General features: G+C 44.9%; 1 protein-coding gene across 5 annotated transcripts in view; it reads left to right on the forward strand.

Moving 5' to 3' along the window:
* Positions 1-24,258, forward strand: part of tmem269 (transmembrane protein 269) — a 214,915-nt gene that overhangs the window by 21,594 nt on the left and 169,063 nt on the right. The window contains exon 1 of one of the 5 annotated variants that reach the window (XR_005457403.1): positions 14,074-14,386. The exons of 2 other annotated variants lie outside the window; for them this stretch is intronic. Coding sequence is in view for 2 of the 3 variants with exons in the window: in XM_038773470.1 (XP_038629398.1) it covers positions 14,296-14,386 (91 nt within the window). In the remaining variant the exon portion in view is untranslated. Of the gene's footprint in view, positions 1-14,073; positions 14,387-24,258 lie in introns of those variants that run through there. 2 more of the 5 variants (XM_038773470.1, XM_038773468.1) reach the window with 2 other exon arrangements.

Here is a 24,258-nt window from a genome sequence, read left to right on the forward strand (position 1 = left end):
CCCCGCCGGTTTACATGATCAGGTGTAAACCTGATTTCCATGAATTTTAATACATTTAAATATTCTTAAAGGGCTTTGTGTCGTAATGTCTGCCCACGCTGGATTCCCCGCCAGCGTGAATCACTGCTGGTTTTCAAAAAACGAGAACCAGTTGTGATGACCATGCCAGGGGCGCAAAGGTGAGTAAAGCCCTGGATGGAGAGGGACAAGGGTGCCACTTCCAGGGGCAGGCCCTATGGGGCCACCCTTATGGGGGGGAGGAGGGTGGTGGCGGACACTGTGGAGAAGGGTGGAAACAGTAGGTTGGTGGGGGAAGAGGGGGAAGAGGGGGTGTTTCTGTTGTCTGCCAGGGCACGGGGTTCCTGATCTCTGTGCGGGGATGTCCCAATCTCCATGGGGGATGGGGGGTCCTTTATTGTAACTTTAGAAATCAGGATGCCCTTTAAAAATGTTTCACTGAACTCGGAATCCCAGCTTTGCCTAAGTGTTAAGCCACCCCCCCCCCCCCCCCCCCCCCCCCCCCCCCCCCAAAACCTGGCTGTGTGATCTTTCCCAGCACACTGAAATTGCACCTAGAATGCTGTTTAATCGGGTGAGAAAGGCATCTATGAAGCCTCTGTGATTCACAGCCTGCCAACTTGAAAATGCCCCATTTATTCATATACTCCTGTATGTTACCCAATCCACTCCAAACCCTAGGAGCCTTTCCTTATACATTTAACCTTTTGTGTGGCTCATTATCTAATGCCTTTTGGAAATCTATGGGCTTCACTTTATTCACCCAACTAGTTAAACAAACTAATGTATTGGTCAAAGATGATTTTCCTTTTGTAAGCTACGTTGACTTTGATCATACAGTGCATTTTTAAGATCCCATCATTATTTCCGTTTTCTCTCTATCCGTGATCTCTCAAATAGTGGTCATTTTCTAACTTCCAATTTGTGAAATCGTTCTAGAATCCAGAGAATTTTGGAAAATCATAACCAGCGCATATACTATCTCTGAAGTTGCCTCTTTTAGAATGTTCAGATGTAGGACATCAGATCCTTCAGATTTGAGTCCACCAGTTTCCCTGTACTTTCTCCTTTAATTTCTCATTCTGAGTCCCTTGGTTACTCACTGTTTGTGGTATATAATTATATCTTCCACTGTGAAGACAGACACAAAAAATATTTGTTCTGTGTCTCTGCCATTTCCTCATTCTCTATGATTTTTCCTCTGTTTCAAGCTACTCTTCCTCTTTGTAAGAGCTTTTACATATATATAATCTGTTTTAAAAATGCTGGCTACTTTACTCCTTTACCTTTTGTCAACATTTTGGTGACCTTTACTGGTTTCTAAAACTATCCCAGTCTTTGGGCAACATAATAAACCTCTTCTTTTAATTTTATACTATCCTTAACTTCCTTTGCAAGGTGCAGATGCATCTTGCTGAGATTATGTTTTTTAATGGAATGGGTTTTTTGTTGAACATTTTCCCACTCTTCATTTATCAGCATATCTTTAGTCTATTTATCATTTCTAACATGAGCACAACAATCTACGCTAACATGCAATGCAGTACTGAATGTGTAGCTGGAAAGATGCTGCAAGAGGGAGGGCTTTAGATTCCGGGGACACGGACTGATTCTGGGGAAGATGGCTCCTGCACAAGCTGGACAGGTTACATCTAAACAAAGCAGAGACTTTAGTTCTTTGTGGAGCATTTTGCCAGTACTGTTGGGAGGATTTACACTAACTAAGCAGGTGTGTGAGAACCAGGAGAGAGTATTGAGAGAGGAATACCAGGATTCACAAAATACTGGGAGACAAATAGCACTAGTATTGAGGATATGATGTTAACAGGTAGAGTCAGTGATGCAGAAAGTAATGAAGTCTATATTAGGGTTAGTGTCCATGTATGTGAATGCATGGAGTACAGGAAATAAGATTGATTGGGGAGTTACAAGTGTAGATTTGTCATGTGAAAATATGCGGCGAGATTCTCTGTTCCTAAGAAAGTGTTGACACTGGGGCAAGATTCATGGACTTCCACAACAGCAAAACTGGTGCCGCACTTGGACCGATTCAGTCCACGTGGAAGACAATTAATTCCAGTGAGAAGAGGTACTAGATTCACCGGGTCCATTATTGACACTCGGGACGCTGACAAGTTGCAACCGCAGATGCACATTACACTTCCCACATACACTCATCCCAGCCAACAAGATGGCACTGGTTGTGCTGGAGCACACCCATCCTGCTGATGAATCAGCTGGGGCCAGAGGGCGCCTAGAGAGGTTCCCTGTGGGGACACTCGTATGCCTGTGGCCCTAGGTTCACTGTGGTCAGTCAGTGGTGTGCGCAGCTGTATGGCTGCCTTGCAAGTGCAGAAATAGTGCTCTGTATCCATCCACCATGGCCCTACAGCCCCCCGGCCAACGACACGACTCAGCAAACTATGGTGATGTTGGACACTTTCCGTATCCGCTCTTTCTCCCTCAGCAGCCACAGCGCCTATTCCACGATTTTTAAAAGCACAAGTAAACCTCGCTGTCAGAAGTTTGCTCCGGTGTAGGTGGAACATCGTGGAGGCCCCCGAGAATACTGGGTCAGGCCCGCTAATGATATGCCAACGACGTTAACGTGCATTCTGGGACGCATTGACGCCACTGTCGAGGCACCGGAGAATGCGATTTGGTGTGAAACCGGCGTCTGCCACGATTTCAGCATCAAAACTGTATCTCCGTCCTATCGGGTTTCCGGATTCTGGCGTCAGCCGACGGAGAATCTGGCCCATGATGTGTCAATAATAAACCAGGCTCAATGAAGGGCAGGACTGGGTGTTAAATATTCTTGGGCACAAGGTGTTCAGCTGGGATTCTAAGATCAGCGTGCCGCTGATCTCAAAGTTACAAATAAGAGGCACATCACTATCCATAATACACCGATTTGAAAGGCATGCCCTGCTTTATGTTCCCCTGACCAACTCCAAATTTGATTGCATTCCCTTTAATACTGCCTAGCATAGTTTTTTCCTGTTGTTTCATATCAAATGCCTTGTGAAAATACAAAGTACAGCTTCAGTTACCATTCCCTTTATCTGCATAAAACTACATTTACTGTGGACACTGCTTTATATTCCATTCTTCCAGGTGTGCAGTAATTTCACCCTATGTTATGATATCTGAGACTTCATGATCGCTCTCAAAATATGTTGAGGCAGGACTTCTATCTGGTTAATTACCCCACCAAGGATCCCGCTGAAGTTCGGGCACTGGCCGTATTGGTATATTCATGGTATGCTCCTGTCTATTACAATTTAGGAGCTCATTCATTTGGGGGGAGGGGACTGTTAGAGGGAATGATATGCTACCTCCAGTAGCTTGAAGGGCAAGTATCAGCAACCAACAATTTGGAAACCTGGGTGAAAATGTTTGGAGAATGTATCATGCAGTAGGGACCTCAAACAAAGCTCCCAGGTTTACATGGACATTAGTGGAAGCATTGTTAGACTGAAAGTAGATGGGCTTTATTGAGATTGAATGGAGAAAACCTGGAAATGCAGTGGTCCTGTCTAGTGGTGGAGATGACCAGTGCTAACTCCGCAATCTTGTATAATAAATCAGCACCACAAACAGTTAAATTACTTTATCAATTCAAACAAATTTGAGGAGATCCAGCTACACCCACATTTCATTGCTCTGAACATATTTCCCACTTGCACTGTGTTGGTGTTTCAGCAGCAAGCATATCATTGCTGTGGAAGTACTTTAGACCCATTTACACATCTAACTATCACTTTCGAGTGTACCTTCAATCAACCCGGTGAGAATGAAATCCGCTAAAAGACCTATTCTTCCATCACCAACAAACCAGATCTGCAACTGTTATGTGGTCCGGACCAAAATCTCCATTTTGGTTAAGATCTGGATTAGAATCTCTGTAATACCACCTCCGACTGAGCTGTCTGGGTTCTAAAGGATATAGCTGCTAGACTGAGTCTGGAGCTGGTACTGAGGGAAACCTGTACTTGACCTCATCACCGCCAACTGGCCTGCTGCAGGTCCATCTGTCCCTGACATTATCGGTAGAAGTGACCACCACACAGTCCTGGTGGAGACAAAGTCTCCTCTTCACATTGAGGATACCCTCCATTGTGTTGTGTAGCACTACCACTGTACTAAATGAGATAGACTCTAACAGATCTAGCAGCTCAAGACTGGGCATCTATGAGGCGCTGTGGGCCATCAGCAGAATTGTACTCCACCACAATCTGCAACCTCATGGCCCGGCGTGTTCCCTCACTCTACCATTGCCACTAAGCCAGGTGATCAACCCTGGCTCAATGACGAGTGCAGAAGAGCACGCCAGAAGCAATACCGGGGGTATCTAAAAATGGGGTGTCAACCTGGTGAAGCTACAACACAGGACTATTTGTGTGCCAAACAGCATAAGTAACAAGGAATAGACAGAACTAAGCGATTCCGCAACAAACACATCAGATATAAACTCTGCAGTCCTGCCACATCCAGTTGTGAATGGTGGTGGACAACTAACCAATTCACTGCAGGATCCCTATATATCCCTATCTTCAATGATGGAGGAGTCTAGCACATCTGTACAACAGATGAGGCTAGAGCATTCGCAACAGTCTTCAGCCAGATGTGCGAGTTGATAATCCATTTCGGCCTCCACCGGAGGTCCTCAGCATCACAGATGTCAGACTTTAGCCAATACGATTCACTCCATGTGATATCAAGAAATTACTGAAGACACTGGATGCTGCAAAGGCTATGGGTCCTCATAATATTCCGGCAATAGTACTGAAGACTTGTGCTCCAGAACTTGCCGCACCCCTAGCTAAGCTGTTCCAGTACAACTACAACACTGGCATCAACCCGGCATTGTGGAAAATTGCCCAGGTGTGTCCTGTGTACATGAAACAGGACAAATCCAACCCAGCCAATTACTGCCCTAATCCATCTAATCTCCCATCATCAGCAAAGTGATGGAAGGAGTCATCAACAGTGCTATCAAGCGGCACTTACTCAGCAATAACCTGCTCACGGAAACTCAGTTTATGTTTCGCCAGGATTGGTCACTCAGCTACTGATCTCATTATAGCCTTGGTTCAAACATGGGCAGAAGAGCTGAATGCCAGAGGTAAGAGTAACTGCCCTTGACATCCAAGGCAGCATTTAACCGAGTGTGGCCTCATGAAGTCTTTGCAAAACTGGAGCCAATGGGAATCGGGAAGTGGGGGGGAAACTCTGCTGGTTGGAATCATATCCAGCACAAAGGAAGATGGTTGGGGTCAATTGTCTTAGCTCCAGGAAATCATTGCAGGAGTTCCTCAGTGTAGTGTTCTAGCCACAACCATCTTCAGCTGCTTCATCAATGACCTCCGTTACATCATAAGGTCACAAGTGGGGATGTTCGCAGATGTTCTGGACCGTTTGTGACTCTTCAGATAATGAAGCAGAGCATGCCCAAATGCAGCAAAACCTGAAAAATATCCAGGCTGACCGTGTGAGTGTGCCAGGCAGTGACCATCTCCTATAAGAGACTATCTAACCATCTCCCCGTTAAATTCAATGGCATTACCATAGTTCAATCAACATCCTGGAGGTTATAGAACATAGAACAGTACAGCACAGAACAGGCCCTTCGGCCCGCGATGTTGTGCCGAGCAATGATCACCCTACTCAAACCCACGTATCCACCCTATACCCGTAATCCAACAACCCCCCCCCCCCCCCCAAACCTTACTTTTTAGGACACTACAGGCAATTTAGCATGGCCAATCCACCTAACCCGCACATCTTTGGACATTGATTATCATTGATTAGAAACTGAATTGACTACCTAATATTAATACCTGGCTACCAGAGCAGGTGAAAGACTAGGAATCCTATGGGGAGTAAGTCGCCACCTGATCCCCCAAAGACTGTCTACTATCTGCAAGGCACAAATCAAGAGTGTTATGGAATACTCGCCACTTGCCTGGATGAGTGCAGCTCCAAGAAAACTCAAGAAGCTTGACACCATCCAGTACAAAGCAGCCCGCTTGATTGCTATCCCTTCCACAAACACCACCACCACTGCCGAATAGTGGTAGCCATATACTACCTACAAGATGCACTGCAGTAACTTGCCAAGGTTCCTTATGCAGCACCTTCCAAACTCAGGACCACTACCATCTAGAACGAGAAGTGCAGCAGATACCTGAGAACCCACTACCTGGAGGTTTCCCACGAAGTCACTCACCACCTGACTTGGAAATATCTCGCTGTCCCTTCACTGTCACTCGGTCAAAATTCCTGGAACTCCCTCCCTCCCCAACAGCACTGAGGGTGTACCTACAACTCGTGGCCTGCAGAGGTTCAAGAAGGCAGCTCACCACCCCTTCTCAAGGGCAACTAAAGATTGTGAGGAAATGCTGCTGCACTAGCAGACTGCTTTTATATTAAAACAAACTTAAATTTGAAGATATAAGCACATTAGCAACAAAGAACTATCTTTACAAGTAATAGATGCAACATCTTAACTTGCTTCCTGAAACCTACTTCCACATTTCAATTAAGCAACCCATATATTTCAAAAATACTTGTGTGTAAAGTTAACAAGCAAGTTTTACTTGCTTATCTTGGTGCAGAGTCCAAGCTGAAAACCTTCTGCTCGGCTGAAGAGCCCTGGAAGTAGCTCCTTTTGTCCAGGCAGACCTGGGACGTCCCATTAACTACACCAGCTGCAGGGCAGCACGGTGGCCTAGTGGTTAGCACAACCGCCTCACGGCGCTGAGGTCCCAGGTTCGATCCCGGCTCTGGGTCACTGTCCATGTGGAGTTTGCACATTCTCCCCGTGTCTGCGTGGGTTTCGCCCCCACAACCCAAAAATGTGCAGAGTAGGTGGATTGGCCACGCTAAATTGCCCCTTAATTGGAAAAAATAATTGGGTAATCTAAATTTAAAAAAAAAAAGAAAAAAAAAAAACTACACCAGCTGCACTCAAAGTACACATTATTATTTTGTCTCTTGTTACAAGATACAAGACATGTGCCACATTACAACATTACATTATAAGAACATAACATAAGAACTAGGAGTAGGCCATCTGGCCCCTCGAGCCTGCTCTGCCATTCAATTAGATCATGGCTGATCTTTTGTGGACTCAGCTCCACTTTCCGGCCCGAACACCATAACCCTTAATCCCTTTATTCTTCAAAAAACTATCTATCTTTACCTTAAAAACATGTAATGAAGGAGCCTCAACTGCTTCACTGGGCAAGCAATTCCATAGATTCACAACCCTTTGGGTGAAGAAGTTCCTCCTAAACTCAGTCCTAAATCTACTTCCCTTTATTTTGAGGCTATGCCCCCTAGTTCTGCTGTCACCCGCCAGTGGAAACAACCTGCCCGCATCTATCCTATCTATTCCCTTCATAATTTTAAATGTTTCTATAAGATCCCCCCTCATCCTTCTAAATTCCAACGAGTACAGTCCCAGTCTACTCAACCTCTCCTCATAATCCAACCCCTTCAGCTCTGGGATTAACCTAGTGAATCTCCTCTGCACACCCTCCAGCGCCAGTACGTCCTTTCTCAAGTAAGGAGACCAAAACTGAACACAATACTCCAGGTGTGGCCGCACTAACACCTTATACAATTGCAACATAACCTCCCTAGTCTTAAACTCCATCCCTCTAGCAATGAAGGACAAAATTCCATTTGCCTTCTTAATTACCTGTTGCACTTGTAAACCAACCTTCTGTGACTCATGCACTAGCACACCCAAGTCTCTCTGAATAGCGGCATGCTTTAATATTTTATTGTTTAAATAATAATCCCGTTTGCTGTTATTCCTACCAAAATGGATAACCTCACATTTGTCAACATTGTATTCCATCTGCCAGACCCGAGCCCATTCACTTAACCTATCCAAATCCCTCTGCAGACTTCCAGTATCCTCTGCACTTTTCGCTTTACCACTCATCTTAGTGTCATCTGCAAACTTGGACACATTGCCCTTGGTCCCCAACTCCAAATCATCAATGTAAATTGTGAACAATTGTGGGCCCAACACTGATCCCTGAGGGACACCACTAGCTACTGATTGCCAACCAGAGAAACACCCATTTATCCCAACTCTTTGCTTTCTATTAATTAACCAATCCTCTATCCATGCTACTACTTTACCCTTAATGCCATGCATCTTTATCTTATGCAGCAACCTTTTGTGTGGCACCTTGTCAAAGGCTTTCTGGAAATCCAGATATACCACATCCAATCCATCGGCTCCCCGTTATCTACTGCACTGGTAATGTCCTCAAAAAATTCCACTAAATTAGTTAGGCATGACCTGCCTTTTACGAACCCATGCTGCGTCTGCCCAATGGGACAATTTCTATCCAGATGCCTCGCAATTTCTTCCTTGATGATAGATTCCAGCATCTTCCCTATTACCGAAGTTAAACTCACTGGCCTATAATTTCCTGCTTTCTGCCTACCTCCTTTTTTAAACAGTGGCGTCACGTTTGCTAATTTCCAATCCACCGGGACCACCCCAGAGTCTAGTGAATTTCGGTAAATTATCACTAGTGCATCTGCAATTTCCCTAGCCATCTCTTTTAGCACTCTGGGATGCATTCCATCAGGGCCAGGAGACTTGTCTACCTTTAGCCCCATTAGCTTGCCCATCACTCCCTCCTTAGTGATAACAATCCTCTCAAGGTCCTCACCTGTCATAGCCTCATTTCTATCAGTCGCTGGCATGTTATTTGTGTCTTCCACTGTGAAGACCGACCCAAAAAACCTGTTCAGTTCCTCAGCCATTTCCTCATTTCCCATTATTAAAACTCCCTTCTCATCCTCTAAAGGACCAATATTTACCTTAGCCACTCTTTTTTGTCTTATATATTTGTAAAAACTTTTACTGTCTGTTTTTATATTCTGAGCAAGTTTACTCATACTCTATCTTACTCTTCTTTATAGCTTTTTTAGTAGCTTTCTGTTGCCCCCTAAAGATTTCCCAGTCCTCTAATCTCCCAGCAATCTTTGCCACTTTATATGCTTTTTCCTTCAATTTGATACTCTCCCTTATTTCCTTAGATATCCACGGTCGATTTTCCCTCTTTCTTCCGTCCTTCCTTTTTGTTGGTATAAACCTTTGCTGAGCACTGTGAAAAATCGCTTGGAAGGTTCTCCACTGTTCCTCAACTGTTCCACCATAAAGTCTTTGCTCCCAGTCTACCTTAGCTAGTTCTTCTCTCATCCCATTGTAATCTCCTTTGTTTAAACACAAAACACTAGTATTTGATTTTACGTTCTCACCCTCCATCTGTATTTTAAATTCCACCATATTGTGATCGCTCCTTCCGAGAGGATCCCTAACTATGAGATCATGAATCAATCCTGTCTCATTACACAGGACAAGATCTAGGACCGCTTGTTCCCTTGTAGGTTCCATTACATACTGTTCTAGGAAACTATCGCGGATACATTCTATAAACTCCTCCTCAAGGTTGCCTTGACCAACCTGGTTAAACCAATCGACATGTAAATTAAAATCCCCCATGATAACTGCTGTACCATTTCTACATGCATCAGTTATTTCTTTGTTTATTGCCTGCCCCACCATCTCGTTACTATTTGGTGGCCGATAGACTACTCCTATCAGTGACTTTTTCGCCTTACTATTCCTGATTTCCACCCAAATGGATTCAACCTTATCCTCCATAGCACCGATGTCATCCCTTACTATTGCCCAGATGTCATCCTTAAATAACAGAGCAACACCACCTCCCTTACCATCTACTCTGTCCTTCCGAATAGTTTGATACCCTCGGATATTTAACTCCCAGTCGTGACCATCCTTTAACCATGTTTTAGTAATGGCCACTAAATCATAGTCATTTACGATGATTTGTGCCACCAACTCATTTACTTTATTCCGAATACTACGAGCATTCAGGTAATGTACACTTATGTTGGTTTTTTTTACCTCTGTTTTGAATCTTAACATCTCCAGTTTTATTCCTTTTGTTATTACTGGGCCTATTCACTGTGCTCCCCTCAGTCACTGTACCTTGTACTGTCGCCCTTATGGATTTCTAACTATGTCTTCTCTGCCTTGCACTTTTCCCCTTACTTCCTTTTGTTTCTGTCCCTGTTTTACTACCTTCCAACTTCCAGCATTGGTTCCCATCCCCCTGCCACATTAGTTTAAACCCTCCCCAACAGCTCTAGAAAACACCCCCCCTAGGACATCGGTTCCAGTCCTGCCCAAGTGCAGACCGTCCGGTTTGTACTGGTTCCACCTCTCCCAGAACCGGTCCCAATGCCCCAGGAATTTGAATCCCTCCCTCTTGCACCATCTCTCGAGCCACGCATTCATCCTATCTATCCTGACATTCCTACTCTGACTAGCTCGTGGCACTGGTAGCAATCCTGAGATTACTACCTTTTGAGGTCCTACTTTTTAGTTTAACTCCTAACTCCCTGAATTCCGCTTGTAGGACCTCATCCCGTTTTTTACCTATATCGTTGGTGCCTATGTGCACCACGACAGCTGGCTGTTCACCCCCCCCCCCCCCCCCCCCAGAATGTCCTGCAGCCGCTCCGAGACATCCTTGACCCTTGCACCAGGGAGGCAACATACCATCCTGGAGTCTCGATTGCGTCCACAGAACCGCCTGTCTATTCCCCTTACGATCGAGTCCCCTATCACTATAGCCCTGCCATTTTTCTTCCTGCCCTGCTGTGCAGCAGAGCCAGCCACGGTGCCATGAACCTGGCTGCTGCTGCCTTCCCCTGGTGAGCCATCTTCCTCAACAGTATCCAAAGCGGTATATCTGTTTTGCAGGGAGATGACCGCAGGGGACACCTGCACTGCCTTCCTACTCTTGCTCTTTCTTTTGGTCACCCTTTTTCTATCTCCCTCAGTAACCTTCACCTGCGGTGTGACCAACTCGCTAAACGTGCTATCCACGACCTCCTCAGCATCGCGGATGCTCCAAAGTGAGTCCATCCGCAGCTCCAGAGCTGTCAAGCGGTCTAACAAGAGCTGCAACTGAACACACTTCTTGCACGTGAAGGAGCCAGGGACAGTGGACGTGTCCCTGAGCTCCCACATCGCACACGAGGAGCACTCTGTGTTTGCAAACAGATAAATGTTTTTTAATATCTATTAGCAAAACACTTCACTTGCAAATGTCACTGATTATCTTTAGCAGACATATGTATGCATTCTAACCTAGGCTGTTAAAAACATTCCGGCAAAAATGCAAACTATAAAATATGACAATTTTCTTATCCATTATAAACAGTTAAATGAGTAGTGAGACGGGCATGCGAGAAACAAAAATAGGCACACCTAAAAATGAACATTTTTTTATTTTAAAGTAGACTAAATTTTAAAACCTAGTTATTTAATAAGCGAAGATTCCATGGTTTGAAAAATAACAAAACAAACACTAAATACCTCTTCTCTTCCCCCCCAGTGTGTTTTGCAGCTGTGTGCCATTCACTGACGGCAGGATTTTATCATCCTGCCACTTGTCAAAGGGATTTCCCATTGAAACCACCCCATTCTATCACACAGCCTACTGGTGGGGGTGCACTGCCAGCTGGTAAAATGAATCCTGACAACTGGAGAATTCCGGCCACTATCTATGCTGTACTTAACTTTCAGAATTATAATATGAATTAAAGGGCATTAAGTGTAGTCAGATCTAAACAATAAATTCCATAGTTAAATGGCAGATACAATTAAGACATCTTGCAACTGGACTCCACTCAAATTGTAGTGATCATACTCTGCCAAAGAGTCCTTCAAACTCTCTCTTCATCATGACGAATTTTAGCTCCTCCTCCGAACCAGCCTGATCCCCAGCTGATAGTAGCATGAAACCAAGTTGGACTGGCATAATCTTCACTGCAAACACATGTCTGCAGAACTGGTGCAACTCGGTCTGGATAGGATATGGTAGATTCAATATTGTTATCTCCTAACAGAAACAGCTGCAGTGACTTATTCTGTTTTGTATAATCCAGCTTCTGGACCTAGCATCTTCTTGATTCTTCAGTTTCTGTTATACTCCAGTGGACTCAAAAATTGCTGCTCAACGTGGACTCGTATGTGTCCTTTTTTATATCGTTCAACAAGATTTGAATTTCCCACCTACGTCTTTGGTTTCCTTAGAGAACAGGAAGTTCAGTTTCATTTCAAGGTTTACAGTTTCTGTTTCCCCTTCAGCTTCATTTTCAATTCAGCTTCTGTTTTGAGGTTGGGTCTGTTTCAAATACAAACCAATTACATTTAAAAAATATAGGAAAAATCTTCTTTCAGTCTCCAGACAATTGGAGACCAGGGGCGGGATTCTCCGACCCCCTGCTGGGTCGGAGAATCGCCGGGGCCCGGCGTCAATCCCGCCCCCGCTGAATTCTCCACCACCAGAGATTCGGTGGGGGCGGGAATCGCGCCCCGGGAGGTGCCCCCACAGTGGCCTGGCCCGTGATCGGGGCCCACCGATCTGCGGGCAGGCCTGTGCCATGGGGGCACTCTTTTCCTTCCGCCTTCGCCATGGTCTTCACTCTGGTGCGGTTCTAGCCCCTCAAGGTGAGGACCTGGCCCCTAAAGGTGCGGAGACGTCCGCACCTTTGGGGCGGCCCGACGCCGGAGTGGTTCACGTCAGGACCCCCCGCCCCGCCGGGTGGGGGAGAATCCCGGCTCATATGTATGATCAAAGATGCATGTCCAGACCCATACAAAGTCCTTTCATACCAAACTACATGAAAATTGCCGGGGAAGTTGAACTTCCGATGGGTCACTCCCCTGCCCCAAGGCCCGCCATAAATGTATCTGACTAAGATTTGGAAACTTTGGACAGTTCTGATGTACTTACCTGAATAGTTATTCAGGAAATGTTGGACAGATTAAAACAGTCTAACTCCAGAACTGACCAATGCACCCCACCCAACCCCAAACTATGTCACTGACCTTTGATTAACCCCCGATATCCTCCCCAACCTGACTGCCCCATGATGTTCCCAGTGACTATCCTACTTGGCCATCTACCCACCCCATCGAACTACCCACTTACCTCACCACCTTGCCATTCCCTCATTCATCCACTCAGCTATTCACTGATCTATTCAATTACACTCCGATTAGACGTTTAAACTTGCCCCTCTTTTTAGTTACCATATGGTATCTCCTGAATTCCCCAACTCTGCTCAACTTCGTTCGTGTTACACGAAGGATGCTCGCGCCACATTTCTGAAAAGCTGGGCTATAAGGTCCCAGAAGAAATATGGAACAGCAGCAAATTTGGGGAATTTTCAAGTGGAGCAGCAATCTGATGATTGTTGCTGCTCCTCAGAAAATCAGTGTCATAGATTCCCTCACAGTGCCCAAATGGCGAAGCTATAACATAATTACCGCATGCTAAACAGTGGGAAGTAGCATGCTATAAATGTTCCCACACCAGCACATACAGCTGAAACTGTATCCAACAATGTGAAAATTCACTCCGATTTGTCTTCATGAAAAGCAGGTCAAATACAACTCCATCAGTACTTGATCAACAGTCTTATCAAGTAACGGTTACTCAACCCTGCTCCATTAGGTTCTGCCAGGACCACTTAGCTTCAAATCTCATTATAGCCTTGGTTCTAATATTGATCTGAATTAAATAAACTAGAGTTGCCCACCATAAGATGTAATACTCCATTTGAGACTGAGATAGTGGTTTGTCTAGCCAACTTGCTTTTTTCCTACACACCTCGATTTGTAAAGCCTCGGAACCTTTATGCGTTTTTAAATGCTTTCACAACCTGCCCTACCACATTCAATTATGTCACATGTCCAGCCATTTACCAGCCTGTCTGTGGCCTCTTGAAGTCTATCATTGTCCTCCACATTATACTCACTTGGCTAGACAGTTCATGATGCAGAGCGAGGCCAGCAGTGAGGTTTCAATTCCCGTACCAGCTGAGGTTATTCATGAAGGCCCTGTCTTCTCAATCGTGCCCCTCGCCTGAAGTGTGGCGATCCTCAGGTTAAATCTCCACCAGTCAGCTCTTCCCCCTCTGCTGAAAACAGCCTATGGCCATCTGGGACTACGGCGACTTGACCTGACACTAAGTACACCCAAGTCTAACTCATTAATATATTACGAAGTGCAGTGGCCTTAGTACTGATTCCTGTGGAGCACCATTTTCCTCCAGGCTGAAAAACAACTGTTCACCATTCCTCTTTGTTTCCTGCCACTTTAGCCAATTTTCTAAACAGGCTGCCACTGTCCATTTTGTTCCATGGGTTTCAACTCTACTGGAAAGCCTATTATGTGGAGCTGTAGTGGTCCAAGATTAATATGTAGTAGGATTTTTCTGGTGCTCTGTGATGGTAAGTTACAGTTTTAGCTGGTATTACTGCAGCTATACTACTGCTTCCACTTGGTATCCCTAAGCATTGGCTTTTGCCAAACTACATCTCAGTTCTCTGAATTAGATAAGTGAGGTACTTTACAGTAAAAGAGTGCTCAAAACTCTAAGCCAGATTTTCATTAATCAGCTGGGAAGCTCAAATCAGGAAATTTCCTGGACTGGCAGTCACTTTGTTTTGAAGGGCCCCTGCCCATCATATTTTTGGTTCGGGGAGGCGGGAGCAGGATGGTGTCAGTCCTGGCAAAATGGATTCATTCCCACCGCCTCGGGTGACAATGCTGAGGCTGCTTGGTTAGAGGGATCATATTGCTTCTCTGAGACTTGAGCTCAGTTGTATAAAAGACTGTTTAGCCTTCACCCCCATGCTCCTCTGTGTCATTGTACCCCTTATGCCACTGTATTCCCCCCCCCCCCCCCCCCCCCCCCCCACCCCAACCTCCTCCTCTGGAGCCAGCCACCCAATATACATGTGAAGTTGAAATAGAAAATTAAACTTCTAACAACCGAAAGAGAGCTCAATTATACGCATTTGATAGTGAAAAATTCTCTCACTCATGAAATCCATTTTTAAAAAAGTGTAAACCCCCTTTAGAGGTCAATCAGTCTATTCATAAACCATGTTAAAGACTTGTAATCCTTTGCTACCATCTTAAAATTGTCAATCAAAATGTGCACTTCCTGCACGGCGGATATGGGTTGTTTTAAAGCTTTTGAAACTGACCACGTATTTGTAATAGGCTCAGCTATCATAAATTGCAGGGACAAGTGGCTAATGGAATTTTTTCAGCTCATCAGATGGCCTGTCAATTAATGCACTCCAACAACAGGTGCTTTAAGAGAAAGCTAACATGCTAGTTAAATAAAAAAGATAGAGCATCAGTTAAAATTCAGTTGGTCTATATTGACACTGGAATCTATTCACTGTAAATAAGTCCCTCTCTTATCAGTTTTGGTTTTATCAAATTGAAATTGCTGAAGTGATTTGGAAAGGTTTTTAAATTGTCTGTTCAATGCTGCATATGCTTTAAACATGTTTGTTGCTGAGCAGAGAGAAGTGCTTCCCAACAGAGAGGTGAAAATCAACAAGGGACATGCCCAGGCTACTCGCACAAAGCGACCAATGAAAGCAGCATTGGCGGATACCAGTGAGCAAGTCGCACATCTGCCTCTTGGCGAGAAAGTGGTGCAGGGAGAGCTTAAAAGGGAGAAAGGAAAGAGATGTTTGTGAGTCCGTGTATAATGACATACTGATTCTAGATCAATAAACAGTCAACTTCACAGTTCAACTTCAGTGATTCTGTAAAATACATCACTTGTTCTGACACACTTGGTAACAATTTTTTCTTTCTCAGCTTTGACATGTTGAGAATATTTTTTATTAGCAAAATGTACATTTTCAAAACTAAATGTTTTTATTTGTCAGTGTTTTTGTCAGCAAGATTTATCTCCAACTCGATCATTCTAATTCTACAGATTCCCTTAATCTACTCTATTTTGTGCCAAGAAGACCACTGGATAGTTTACTTTGCATTACTTAAAATTGTGGTACACTTTTCAGGCATGTGTATAATTAATCTTGCATTTAGAATCCTAGAACGTTTACAGTACCGAAATTGGCCACCTTGCCCATTGTGTCTGCTCCAGCCGAAAATGAACCAACCAGCCTAATCCGCTTCCTAAACATTTGGTTCATAATCCTGAAGGTTGCAGTATTTGAGGTGTGTATCCAAACACCTGTTAAATGAGTCGAGTGTTTCTGCCTCTGCTACCCTTTCAGACAATGAGCTCCAACCCTCTACTACCCTCTGGGTGAATTGTTTTTTCTTTATTTACCCTCTACTCTTTCTGTCGATCACTTTAAATCAATGCATGTCACTGACCTGTCTGCTAAGGTCAATAGGTCCATCCCATTCACTATCCAGGCCCCTTACAGTTTTGTACATCTCGATCAAAACTCCCTCGGCCTCTGTTCCAAGGAGAACAACCCCAGCATTGTCCAACCTTTCTTCATTTATTTTCTGGTCCTGGCAACATCCTTGTAAATCTCCTCTGTACCCTCACTAGTGCAATTACATCCTTTCTGTAACTGCGCACGATTCTTAATCTGTGGCCTAACTAATGATTTATATAGTTCCCACATAATATCCCTGCTGCAATATTCTCTAGCTCAGCTGATAAAGGAAAGGATTCCGAATGCTTCCCTAACCATTTTATCGACCTGCCTTGTTACTTTTAGGGATCTGTAGACATTGACTCCAAAGTCCCTCACTTCCTCCACATCTCCACGTTCTCCCATTTATCCTATATTCCTTTGCCTTTTTTGACGTCCCTGATTTATCACCTCACATTTTTATTGGGTTAATTTCAATTTTTCCTGCCCACCTGACTAGTCCATTGATATCTTTCTGCAGCTATCCGCCTTACTATTAACCAATTTTTGTATCATCTGCAAACTTCTTGAATATTCCCTATTTATGTCCAGTTCATAAATATATACCACAAAAAGCAGGGGACCTAGTACTGAGCCCTACGGAACCCCACGGAAACAGCCTTCCTGTCGTAAAAAGATCCTCAACAATTACTCTTCCTGCCACTGAGCCAATTTTAAATCCCGCTTATTACATTTTCTTGGATCCCATGGGCATTTTTTTAAACTAGTCTGCCATGTGCAACCTTTTTAAAAGCCTGGCTAAAATCCATGTAGACCACATCAACTGCACTACCCTCATTAATCCTCCTTATTATTTCCTCAGAAAATTCAATCACGTTAGTAAGACATGAGACACAATCTAACCAAATTGAACAGAGCTCTGTGTCGAGCGTGTTTAGCTGGGTGCTTCCCAACGTTGTAGCGCTGGGAAACACCACACTATCTAACGGAATTTTCTAGCAATCAGGGCCTCAGTGGAGAAAGTCCCGTCGAGGCCACATTTCCCATTTCCTGCACTGAGGAGCTCCACTCGCAATGCAGCCGGTAGATCACTCCCTATGGTCTTCCCTTAACAGATCCATACTGACTATTTTTGATTAATCCATGCCTTTCTAAATGTTTTATCCTGTCTCTCAGAATTTATTCCAATTATTTGCCCACTGTTAAGGTTAGACTAACTGACCTATAATTGTTTGATCTATCCCTCCCTCCCTCCCTTTTTAAGAAAGGGTACAACGTTGGCAATTCTCACCTATATCCAGTGTGGATTAGAAAATCATGGTCATAGTTTCTGTTATTTCTTCCCTGGCTTCATTTAACAGCATAGGGTAAGTTTCACCTGACCCTGGTTATTTATCCACTTTCAAGGATGCTAATGCCATTAATACATCCCCTCCTCCATGTTTATCACATCCAATACACCTCATTCTTCCTCCTTAATTACAATATCTGCATTGCCTTCTTTTATAAATACAGATGCAAAGTAATGCGAACATCTTCCGCGTCTATACATAGGTCACATGTTTCCTCTTTTATGGGTCCTATTCTTTTCTTAGTTATCTTATTAAGCATAATGTATTGATAAAACTTATTTGGGTTCACTTCTATTTTGTTTGCCAACATTCTTTGATGCCCATTCTTTGCTTTCCTCCCTCCACTTTCTATATTCTGCTAGGCTTTCTGTAATATTGAATCTTAGTGTCAGACATATGGGCCGGATTCTCCGTTTCTGCTACTAAGTGTTGACACCAACGGAGAATCCATGGACTTCTATGACAGGAAAATCGACGCCGCACCTGCATCGATTCTGCCATCGGTGAGGGGCTAGCAGCGACGCCCCGTGGAAGACCATGAAAATTGGTGCGGGACTCACTGGGTCCGTGATAGACACTCGCAGGGCTGACCAGCTGCAATACACTCCCCCACACATACACTGATTGAGACCGAAAAGATGGGACAAGCTATGCTGGAGTGCCCATACAGCTGATGGATCAGCTGCGGCCAGAGGGCGCCCTGGGGGGTCACCTATACAACCCTGGGCATAAGGTTTAAAGCAGGCTGTCAGCGGCATGCGCGCCCTGATTTTGGCTCGGTAACGGATAATCCCGCCCATAAGCTTTCCTTTTCTGCGTTACCTTACCCTGTAAGCTCTTGACATCCAGAGGTCTCTAGATTTTCCATCACAACCATTTTCTTTGTGAGAACATGTTTATTTTGAATCCTTTGAATCTCCTTCTGAATGCCTCCCAATGCTCTGTCACTGATTGACAAGTAGTTGTATCCAATTTTACAAAATCACTCCTCAGCTTTGTAAAATTGACCTTGCCCCAATTAAAAACTCAACTCCTGCTCTATTTTTGTCATTTTCCATAATTACGTTAAAACTAACTGAATTATGATCACTTCCACCAAAATGCTTCTCACTGCTACTCCCTCCTGTCCAGCTTAATTTCCTAAAACTAAGTTCTGAACTGTGCCTTCTCTTGTTGGACTTGTACATACTGGCAAAAAAATGTTATCCTGAATATATCTCAAGAAGTCTACCCTAAATATTCGTCAATTCTGCTCCCTCAATTCCATTGACGCTAAAAACATCCCAGAGTGCGATCATCCCAAAAGGAAACAAAGTTCCCGAGCAAGCGTGTTTAGCTGCATGTTTCCTGGCACTCTGTGCCGAGAATCATATGGCTATTCAATGCCACTCTTTTTGAATATGGGGCCTAAACGGGGAACGTGCGGCCGAGGCTGCACACAGCTCCATTTATTACAGGGGAGGGTGGGGGTGTGGTCTGCTCAGCAGAACTCCCCGTTGTAGCAACAGATCGTGACACCATTTTTAAATGGCGTCCCGATCTCCGAGGCCACAAAAAATATCTTTCTCCTCCCCCAACCGAATGCAACATGGGAGGGACCTCTGGCCCGATTGCGTGCGTGCAAAAAATGCCAGCTTGGCACCTTGCCAGCTGCCAGTGCCAACCTGGTCACCTTGGCAGTGCCAGGCTGGCACCCAAGTGGCACTGCCATGGTGCCCAGGTGGCACTACCAGTGCCAGGTCACCACCCTGCCCCAAAGGCATGCAGCTGCGGGCCTCCGATCCCCTGGAGTCCCTCATGAGTGCCGTACCATCTGGCCCCCGAGTGTGGGAAACAGTGCCAAACTGTGCTCGCCCGAGGTCCCCAAGGCAAAGGGATTGAATCCCATACCCTTGGATACATTGGGAATCTGCACATTAGAGTAATACTTACTGCCTCGCTCTAATATGCCGAGTTGCTACAAACTGATACCGCCCCTTGTGGGCAGGATTCCCCTTGCAACATCTCCAAGATTGCGTTGAATCTCGTGAGGCATTACGAGCCAGGGAGATCCCGGGAGCAGGGTCTCCTTGCTTTCACCGGCCACGCTCCACCATGGCGAGCTACATTTCTAGCGCAGCGTGGCCGGAAGATTCCACCCCCAATTAATATATTGGGGTAGGTAAAATCCCTTACTTTTACTACCTTATTGTTTTTGCACTTCTCAAAGATTTGTCTACATATTTGCTCTTCTATCTCCCTGACTGCTTGGGATCTATAGTAAACTCTCAGGAGTGTGACTGCCTCTTTTTTTTTTTGTTCTTTGGTTCAATTCATATAGAACAAAGAAAATTACAGCACAGGAACAGGCCCTTCGGCCCTCCCAGCCTGGGCCGATCCAGATCCTTTATCTAAATCTGTCTCCTATTTTCCAAGGTCTACTTCCCTCTGTTCTCGCCCATTCATATACCTGTCTAGATGCTTCTTAAATGATGCTATCGCGCCCGCCTCTACCACCTCCGCTGGTAAAGCGTTCCAGGCATCCACCACCCTCTGCGTAAAAAAACTTTCCACGCACATCTCCCTTAAATTTTCCCCCTCACTTTGAAATCGTGACCCCTTGTAACTGACACCCCCACTCTTGGGAAAAGCTTGTTGCTATCTACCCTGTCCATACCTCTCATAATTTTGTAGACCTCAATCAGGTCCCCCCTCAACCTCTGTCTTTCCAACGAAAACAATCCTAATCTACTCAACCTTTCTTCATAGCTAGCACCCTCCATACCGGGCAACTTCCTGGTGAACCTCCTCTGCACCCTCTCCAAAGCATCCACATCCTTCTGGTAATGTGGCGACCAGAACTGCACGCAGTATTCCAAATGTGGCCGAACCAAAGTCCTATACAACTGTAACATGACCTGCCAACTCTTGCACTCAATACCCTGTCCGATGAAGGCAAGCATGCTGTATGCCTTCTTGACCACTCTATCAACCTGCGTTGCCACCTTCAGGGTACAATGGACCTGAACTCCCAGATCTCTGCACATCAAATTTCCCCAAGACCCTTCCATTGACCATATAGTCCGCTCTTGAATTTGATCTTCCAAAATGCATCACCTCGCATTTGCCTGGATTGAACTCCATCTGCCATTTCTCTGCCCAACTCTCCAATCTATCTATATTTTGTTGTATTCTCTGACAGTCCTCCTCGCTATCTGCAACTCCACCAATCTTAGTATCATCTGCCAACTTGCTTATCAGACCACCTATACCTTCCTCCAGGTCATTTATGTAGATCACAAACAACAGTGGTCCGAGCACGGATCCCTGTGGAACACCACTAGTCACCCTTCTCCATTTTGAGACACTCCCTTCCACCACTACTCTCTGTCTCCTGTTGCCCAGCCAGTTCTTTATCCATCTAGCTAGTACACCCTGAACCCCATACGACTTCACTTTTTCCATCAACCTGCCATGGGAAACCTTATCAAACGCCTTACTGAAGTCCATGTATACGACATCTACAGCCCTTCCCATATCAATTAACTTTGTCACTTCCTCAAAGAATTTTATTAGGTTTGTAAGACATGACCTTCCCTGCACAAAACCATGCTGCCTATTACTGATAAGTCTATTTTCTTCCAGATGTGAATAGATCCTATCCCTCAATATCTTCTCCAACAGTTTGCCTACCACTGACGTCTAGGTCACAGGTCTATAATTCCCTGGATTATCCCTGCTACCCTTCTTAAACAAAGGGACAACATTAGCAATTCTCCAGTCCTCCGGGACCTCACCCGTGCTCAAGGATGCTGCAAAGATATCATCTGTTAAGGCCCCAGCTATTTCGACCCTTGCTTCCCTCAGTAACCTGGGATAGATCCCATCCAGTCCTAGGGACTTGTCCACCTTAATGTCTTTTAGAATACCCAAAACTTCCCCCTTCCGTATGACAACCTGACCTAGAGTATTTAAACATCCATCCCTAGCCTCAACATCCGTCTTGTCCCTCTCCTTTGTGAATACCGATGCAAAGTACTCATTAAGAATCTCACCCATTTCCTCTGAGTCCACGCATAAATTTCCTCTTTTGTCTTTAAGTGGGCCAATCCTTTCTCTACTTACCCTCTTGCTCCTTACATACGAATAAAATACTTTGGGATTTTCCTTAACCCTGTTAGCCAAAGATATTTCATGACCCCTTTTAGCCCTCTTTATTGCGCGTTTGAGATTCGTCCTACTTTCCCGATATTCCTCCAAAGCTTCATCAGTTTTGAGTTGCGTCGATCCTATGTATGCTTCCTTTTTCATCTTAGCTAGTCTCACAATTTCACCCGTCATCCATGGTTCCCTAATCTTGCCATTTCTATCTTTCATTTTCACAGGAACATGTCTGTCCTGCACTCTAATCAACCTTTCCTTAAAAGACTCCCACATTTCAAATGTGGATTTACCCTTAAACAGCTGCTCCCAATCCACATTCCCTAGCTCCTGCCGAATTTTGTTATACTCTGCCTTTCCCCAATTTAGCACTCTCCTTTCGGACAACTCTTGTCCTTGTCCATGAGTATTCTAAAACTTACGGAATTGTGATCGCTATTCCCAAAGTAATCACCAACTGAAACATCAACCACCTGGCCGGGATCATTCCCCAATACCAGGTCCAGTATGGTCCCTTCCCGAGTTGGACTATTTACATACTGCTCTAAAAAACTCTCCTGGATGCTCCTTACAAACTCTGCTCCATCTACGCCTCCAACACTACACGAATCCCATTCAATGTTGGGGAAGTTATAAAATCCCATCACAACCACCCTATTGCTCCTATATTTTTCTATAATCTGCTTGCATATTTGTACCTCTACTTCATGCTCGCTTTTGGGAGGCCTGTAGTAAAGTCTCAACAATGTTACTGCACCCTTCCTATTTCTCAGCTCCACCCATATTGCCTCAGTGCTCGAATCCTCCATCGTGCCCTCCTTAATCACAGCTGTGATACCATCTCTGATGAGTAATGCAACTCCTCCACCCCTTCTACCTCCCTCTCTATCCCTCCTAAAGCATCTATACCCTGGGATATTCAGTTGCCAGTCCTGCCCTTCCCTCAACCAAGTCTCAGTAATACCAATAGCATCATATTCCCAGGTACTGATCCAAGCCCTAAGTTCATCTGCCTTGCCTGCTACACTTCCGGCATTAAAACAAATGCACCTCAGACCACCTTTGCGTTCATCATCTCTTCCCTGTCTACTCTTCCCCTTAGTCACATTGAGTTTATTGTCTCGTACCTTACTGGCTTTAGTTGCTGCTTCTTTACTGACCTCTAACTTCCTAATCTGGTTCCCATCCCCCTGCCACATTAGTTTAAAACCTCCCCAGCAGTGTTAGCAAAAGCACCCGCTAGGACATTGGTTCCAATCCTGCCCAGGTGTAGACCATCCGGTTTGTAATGGTCCCACCGCCCCCAGAACCGGTTCCAATGTCCCTAAAATCTGAACCCCTCCCCCCTGCACCATCTCTCAAGCCACGTATTCATTCTGACTATTCTTGAATTTCTACTCTGACTGTACCGTGGCACTGGTAGCAATACTGAGATTACTACCTTTGAGGTCCTACTTTTTAACTTATCCCCTAACTCCCTAAATTCTGATTGTAGGACCTCATCCCTTTTTTTACCTATATAGTTAGTGCTATATGCACCATGACAACTGGCTGTTCACCCTCCCCCTTCAGTATGTCCTGCAGCCGATCGGAGACATCCCTGACCCGAGCACCTGGGAGGCAACATACCATTCGGGAGTCTCGTTTTCGACCACAGAAACGCCTGTCTACTCCCCTTACGATTGAATCCCCATGACTATAGCCCTGCCAGTCTTTTTCCCGCCCTTCTGTGCAGCAGAGCTAGCCACGGTGCCATGAGCCTGGCTACTACTGCCTTCCCCTGATGAGACATCTCCCCCAACAGTATCCAAAACGGTATACCTGTTTTGGAGGGAGATGACGGCAGCGGATGCTCCAAAGTGAGTCCATCCGCAGCTCCAGAGCTGTCATGCGGTCTAACAGGAGCTGCTGCTGGACACACTTCCTGCACATGAAGTCAGGGGCACCGGCCGCGTCCCTGAACTCCCACATTGTGCACGAGGAGCATAACACGGGTCTGGGATCTCCTGCCATTTTTACCCTTTACCTTAACTGATTACAAATATAGTATCAAATAATTAATAAGTGAAAGGAATAAAGATTTTACTTACCAATCACAATACTCACCAACACACGAAGAGTTAAATTTCTCCCAGCAACTGCTAATTGGAGCACTTTCCTTGCCAGCCAATCGGGTCACTGCTTTGCTGTGATGTCACCCTTCAAGGTAAGTTTTTAAAGAGACAAACTTGCCTTCCTGACAACCACGGTTATTTTTTTTTGGTTAGAGGAGGGGGTAGGGAGGGAAGAATGGTCTCCTTTAATGATCCTTTAATATATTATTATCCCTCCTCACAGCTGTAATTGTTTTTATAACCGAAAGCGCCACCTCTTCCTTTTTATCCCCCTCTCTACCTTATCTGATAACCTTGAACATTGAACCACCATTCCGTAAGCCATTTTTATGTA

Source organism: Scyliorhinus canicula, chromosome 16 (assembly GCF_902713615.1).
Source record: "Scyliorhinus canicula chromosome 16, sScyCan1.1, whole genome shotgun sequence".
Classification (NCBI taxonomy): domain Eukaryota; kingdom Metazoa; phylum Chordata; class Chondrichthyes; order Carcharhiniformes; family Scyliorhinidae; genus Scyliorhinus; species Scyliorhinus canicula.